General features: G+C 49.2%; 1 protein-coding gene across 1 annotated transcript; it reads right to left on the reverse strand.

Moving 5' to 3' along the window:
- Positions 1–528: 528 nt before the first annotated feature.
- Positions 529–5968, reverse strand: KRT6A (keratin 6A). Its single transcript, XM_042944552.1, has 9 exons — positions 5429–5968; positions 4006–4220; positions 3599–3659; positions 3346–3441; positions 3060–3224; positions 2446–2571; positions 1369–1589; positions 1114–1148; positions 529–1002 (listed from the first exon to the last, which is right to left on the reverse strand). The coding sequence occupies exons 1-9, from the start codon at positions 5966–5968 to the stop codon at positions 749–751; spliced, it is 1713 nt and encodes a 570-aa protein (XP_042800486.1). The 3' UTR covers positions 529–748.
- Positions 5969–6248: the final 280 nt, after the last annotated feature.

Consider the following 6248-nt stretch of genomic DNA (forward strand, 5'->3'; position numbering starts at 1 on the left):
GGACAGTACTATATTTCTCTGGGAATTATGGGTGGCTGCTGGGGCAGGTGGCAGAGAATCTTACAGACCAAGTCAAAGAGGCTAAGATGCTACTCCCAAATACAGGCAGTGCAAACACTTTACATTGATGGTAGACCAGATGCCTGCCACTCCACTTGACAAGCATTTACATGGAATCTAATCTGGCAAGGAATCCTGCACATCAGGATGCGAGACTGAGGTTTGATGAAGCAGTCTAGAGGATGGGAGTAAGTACTGGGGATTGGGAGTATTTTTCACATGATAAGGCATTTGTCTGATGAAAACACTCAGGACCCAAAGGTAATGAAGCAAGTCACTACTCCACCATGAATTATATTATAAATCTGCTTTATTGCATTGGAAGAGAGCAAGGAGAAGAACACATGACAGGGACACAAACCCTGTTTATCACAGAGCTGATCACTTATGCTTTCACAAGCACTGTGAGGGAAGGCCTCACTACTTGAGAGATGGGGAATTCATGGGCCCGTGGAAGCAAGAAGAAGTTGCTGTGTCCTGGAGTAGGACCCAGGCAGTGACCTTTGGATGGTGAGCAGTGGAAGCTCAGGTGGAGCAGGTATAGGCAGTGATGAGAAATGAAGGCACTCAGCAGTTTCTGCTCAGAGTCAGAGAGTAAGAAACCAGAGACGGCAGAGGAGAAGCAGCCTGAGAGAGGGCAATCCAGTTGCAGATGGGACAACGTGGGACCAAGAGCTGATGGCAGGACTTAGTGCTTGTAGCTCTTCCTGCTGGAGGATGAGGTGGTGGTGTATTTGATGGTGGAACTGCTGCCCCCAGAGGAGCTGAAGCCACCCCCAATGCCTCTGCCGCTGCTGGAACTGAAGCCAGCTCCCAGGCTGTGGCCGCTGCCATAGGAGTAGCCGCTGCCTCCGCCCAGGCCTGCACCACTGCCCACACCGCTGGCACTGCCATAGCCGCCAGCGCTGCCATAGCCTCCGGAGACAGTGGACTGCACCACAGCTGTGAAGGGGAGGGAGACAAGGACACACAGGACACAGTGAGCTCATTCTGCCAGTCTGAGTCTCGTCAGAAGGGCTAAGGGCAAGGGAGAGGGGCAAGCCAAGTACTTACAGATGTTCACTTGTCCAACACCTTCCCCACTCAGCCTAGGAAGGGAGAAAACACAGGGACCGTGAGACCTCAGACAGCCACCACTGGACCAGAGTGGGAAGCCTCGATGTGAGGATAACCCATGAGCAAACTGCCTTTTAAGATTCTCTGAGAGTCATGATTGTGGCCATAACTAGAATGCCTTCAACTTGTGCTCATGGCCAGACATCATGGACATGTATTCAGAGGTTTGAGGAGCTTGTGTGAGTTACTCACCTGCACTCCTCGCCCTCCAGCAGCTTCCTGTAGGTGGCAATCTCCACGTCCAGGGCTAGCTTGACATTCATCAGCTCCTGGTACTCCTTCAGCAGCCGGGCCATGTCCTGCTTAGCCTTCTGCAGAGCATCCTCCAGATCAGCCAGCTTGTTCTTGGCATCCTTGAGGGCCATCTCCCCACGCTGTTCAGCATCAGCAATAGCGGACTGCAGGTTGGCACACTAGAGCAAGAAGATAGGCAGAAGGAACTCGTAATGTAGTTCTCCAGGAGAGTAGCCATACTTCTTTCTAGTGAGGAACAGTTCCAGAGCCCAGATACGATGGTAAGGGACTTCTACCACATTTTTTCCCAGTCTTTGTCTGTTCTGCACAATTTATCTAGTCTGGGAGGCACATGAGGACATATATGCCTTTTTTAAACCACCTTCTCTGAGGGCTGGGTGAGAGACCCTATACTGGACCAAATACCAGCATAGTTGAAAGAAATGGACCCACTCAGTTTGTTTTGAGTGCTGTCTCCAAAGCCAGACCAGAACCTATTCTCATGATTCATGGGGATGCCCCCTAATTTATACAAAATTACCAACATCTTCACTTAAGGCTATGAGTTTCATTTCTGGCCATTGGGATCTTGTCCTCCTCACTCCTAAGGTCTTCTAACATGCTTGGGCAACACCGATCTTCATCCTGGGTCACTGCTCAACTTGTGTTTCAATTCGATGTTGAGCAGATTTAGAACAATCTTGCCCCCCCCCTTTGGACCTCCCCTTTTCTTTCCCCACTTGTTTCTTGTATTCCTAAACCAAGCATTCTCCTTAAGTAATCTCTTTCAAAAGTCCCTGGATGATCTTTCTACACTCTGACTAATTGGGATTGCTCTTGTCATGCGGTTGTGTCATTCTGTAGGGTTAGCACTCATCTGTCCTCATATGTGGGAACTCACTGAGGGTGGGAGCCACATGCACCCCTCTCTTTGCTCTTCCCCCAATTCCCAGAATTTCCCAAATGGTGGCTGATGGCTGCCTGGTGGTTGAGTGAGGAAGCGATGCTTGTTTTCTCCAGAAGCCCCCACCGTACCTGCTTCTTGACATGGTCGATCTCGGATCTCAGCCTCTGGATCATGCGGTTGATCTCAGCAATCTCCTGCTTGGTGTTGCGCAGATCATCCCCGTGTCTACCTGCGGTGACCTGCAGCTCTTCATACTGGAGTCCAGAGGGAGAGAAGGTGGTGCATGTGGGTTTTCACATGCTAATGGTGACCTGACTTCTCAATCTGGCATTTAACACACCCAGAGCTAGTGACTTCTCACCAAGGCATTTTAGAGAAAGTTGACAGGGCAAGGTCACTGAATACTGTACACTGATCACAGCCCCTCTTTTTCATGCAATGCTGGCTGCCTAGTTCAGTTGGAGGCCAGCAATATTCTGTATTATGTTTCCAAGGGAGCCAACTCAGGGTGAAGACAAAAGCAAGGATCCCTATCTATGTAGCTAGCCTCCTGCAGCGGGGTTCTTTGACTTACTCAAAAAGCACATAAATTCTGTGAATGCCTGCTCTGTGAGTGCAGGGTTCACACCTGTGAGAAATCATCAGCTTCCTTGAGGTGATTTTCCCAGCGAAGGGGGTAGGCTTGCTGGTGTCTAGGAAGAGGACACAGGCAATCCTGGGCACCTGTCAACTCAAGGCTCACCTTGCTCTGGTACCAGGACTCAGCCTCAGCCCGGCTCTTCTGAGCGATCTCCTCATATTGGGCTTTGACTTCAGCGATGATGCTGTCCAGGTCCAGGTTACGGTTGTTGTCCATGGACAGGACCACGGAAGTGTCTGAGATGTGGGTTTGCATCTGAGCCAGTTCCTGCAGAGCATAAGATCATCAGATCATCTTTCCCTTGGCCTTACAGATGTACCCCACTCCAGGATCCTCCACCCTTGGCAGAGCCCCATCACAACAAAAAAAGAGGAGTGGGGATGCTTACTGCTTCATACAAGGCTCTGGTGAAGTTGATCTCATCCATGAGAGCATCTACCTTGGCTTGCAATTCAACCTTATTCATGTAGGCAGCATCCACATCCTGGGGAACAAGCCAACACCTTGGAGTCAGCTGAGCCTTCCTTCCCAGTCTGAACACCTTTTAGTCTCCCCATCTACTCCCCTCTTGGATGTGTGCAGGGGCCAAGAGTCCTTTCTTTCTAGAAAGGAACATGAACCCCTGATCTTCAGCAGCTCACCTTCTTTAGAGTCACAAATTCATTCTCTGCTGCTGTGCGCTTGTTGATTTCATCTTCGTATCTAGACACAGAAGAGGGTAAGACATAATTGAGCCAGTGGCAAGGATGATACAGAAAAAGTGTCCTGGAATCCCAACTTTCCATAAAAGAGATATACCCAAAAAGAGCCTCCTGCCAGTGAGCCACAAAAATGATTTTTGGGGGTCCCTAAATTGTTTTTATCTTTTTCCCTCCCCATGCACCTCTATGGCCTTTTTGCTATTTTGGGTTGTTTTCGGCAACAATTGTGAGTTTCATTTCCATGCACATGTTTTGCTATGGAATCAGGCCCACATCTTGACCTAGTCACCCAATAGTCTTGATGTGTGCACTTCAGGGAATGGAGCCCTTTCTGTCCTTGTGCTCACTTGTTCTTGAAGTCCTCCACCATGTCCTGCATGCCCCTGAGCTCTGTGTCCAGGCGGCCCCTCTCCCCCAGGATGCTGTCTAGCTGTCTCCTGAGGTTGTTGATGTACTGCTCAAACAAGGGCTCCAGGTTCTGCCTCACGGTCTTGGTGCCCTGCTCCTGGAGCAGAGTCCACTTGGTGTCCAGGACCTTGTTCTGTTGTTCCAGGAATCGCACCTGGAAGAAGACAAGATTGTTATTTGCCAGAGAAAGCCAGGGAGAAAGAGATGTAACCTGACAGGTGCCCACGCACTTTGGGTAGTCGCCCAGGTTGGGCTATTACAGACCACGTACAGAGGGTCAGGCTGACAGTGTTGCACCCCCAACCCTATTTCGTTCCAACCTCACTGGTCTTAGTGTGAAATTCTTCCATGGACCTATGACATCTTCTCACCAACTAAGCTATTCGGCCCATCAGCGTCTTTCGACATTTCTTCTCTTTTTATTGAAAAGCACAACCACACATCTAGTGAAAAATATTTCTGGGGTGCCTGGGTGGCTCATTCAGTTAAGCTTCTGATTTTTGATTTTGGCTCAGGTCATCATCTCAGTGTTGTGAGATCTAGCCCCTGTCAGGCTCTGTGCTGTCTCTCTACCTGTAACCCTCTCCTGTTCTCTTTTTCAGTTTCTCTCTCTCTCTCTCTCTCTCTCTCTCTCTCTCTCTCTCAAAATACTTAAATAGACATTTAAAAACATAGTATTTCTCTGTTACAAAGTGGAAAGTTATATTTAAATTGTACCTCAGGTAAAGGACTGTTAAATGTGCAGAAACTAGTGAGTTAATCCAATTCAGTTAATTACTGGATTCCATTAACTTCTGCTTTAGTGCATGATTGCCCTGTATAACAAATGCCCTAATGGTCATGCTCTAGTTCTACACATTTTGCATATCTATATTTATGTAAATGTTTGTGAGACTTTTTTCTAATTCAGCCAGAAATCTTTTTCTTATTTCTATCTTTATGTAAATATTTCTGACCCTTTTTTTAATTCATTCAGAAATCTTTTTCTTTTCTTTCACCTTTTTCCTCATGTCCAGAGCCCTAGAACAGTTTTCCACTGGAATTATTATTTAATCTCTTAGAATATTCAGCAGGTAAAGCTGACCGATTCTATTCTCTCATTGCCTTATTTTGCTTCATGGATAACACAAGTTGAGTATTGTTCCCTGGCTGGGTTGAAGGACATTTAAGAGACCCAGTGGTTTCAAGTGATTTCCATCGCCTTCTGCCTGTTGTCAACATGGAGGCCATCTGACATCCCAGGGGAGAGCTCCTCTGAGTCCCCTTCTCCCTCCCTCCTGAATCTCACCCCAGTAGGACATTCATTGATTGTCTAGTCTGGGGAGCCTGCCATCCCAGTGGAGGCAGGTCTTCCTGGCTCACCTTGTCGATGAAGGAGGCGAACTTGTTGTTGAGGGTCTTGATCTGCTCCCGCTCCTCAGTCCTCACCCGCTGGATGGTGGGGTCGATTTGCAGGTTCAGAGGAGTGAGGAGGTTCTGGTTGATGGTGACCTCTTGGATGCCTCCAGGGGGGCACACAGGGAAGCCAGAGCCCCCATAGCCACCAGCAAAACCAGCTCCACCACCGAGCCCAAAGCCACCACCAGCTGCGGCACCAAAACCAAATCCACTGGCAGCTCCACCTCCATAGCCAAAGCCACCTCCAACTCGGCCACCATATCCGCCACTGATGGCACAGCTGCCCCCTCCGATGGAGATCCTCTTGGAGCCGCCCAGGCTATAGAGGCTCCTGCTCCCAAAGCCAGCTCCTCCACACACTCCACCGAGGCCACCAGTGCCCCTGGAGCGGGACACAGAGACACTGCTGAAGCCAGAGCGGCAGACCCCTGGGACTCTGGCTGAGCTGGTGCTGAAGCCACGGTGGCTGACGCTTTGGCTCCTCACGGTGGATTTGCTAGACATGATTCCTGAAGAGGGAAGGCTGAAGAAAGCGTGAGAGGCTGGAGGGTAGAGCTGAGAGGAGCAGATCTGTGAGATGAGCCTCCCGGCAGCAGTTTATATATGGTGAAAATGGGCTGGGCTCTGTCCTGGAAGGTGAGCTTGCAGATTGGGAAGGGCTGATCTTTACAAATAGTGAGATCACTCCCAGCCTCTTAAAGGTATGAAATATGAAGATTGCTTCTTTGGCTTCCTTTAGTCATGGAGAAATTCTCCTGCCTTCCAGCCTTGATGATCCCAACAC

Source organism: Panthera leo, chromosome B4 (assembly GCF_018350215.1).
Source record: "Panthera leo isolate Ple1 chromosome B4, P.leo_Ple1_pat1.1, whole genome shotgun sequence".
NCBI lineage: Eukaryota > Metazoa > Chordata > Mammalia > Carnivora > Felidae > Panthera > Panthera leo.

Coding starts and splice junctions, on each gene's coding strand:
- KRT6A (XM_042944552.1), bottom strand. CDS start 5,968: ATGTCTAGCAAATCCACCGTGAGGAGCCAAAGCGTCAGCCACCGTGGC. Junction 4,221..5,428: donor TCGCCTCCTTCATCGACAAG/GTGAGCCAGGAA, acceptor GTCTTCTTCCAG/GTGCGATTCCTGGAACAACA. Junction 3,442..3,598: donor AATTTGTGACTCTAAAGAAG/GTGAGCTGCTGA, acceptor CTTGTTCCCCAG/GATGTGGATGCTGCCTACAT.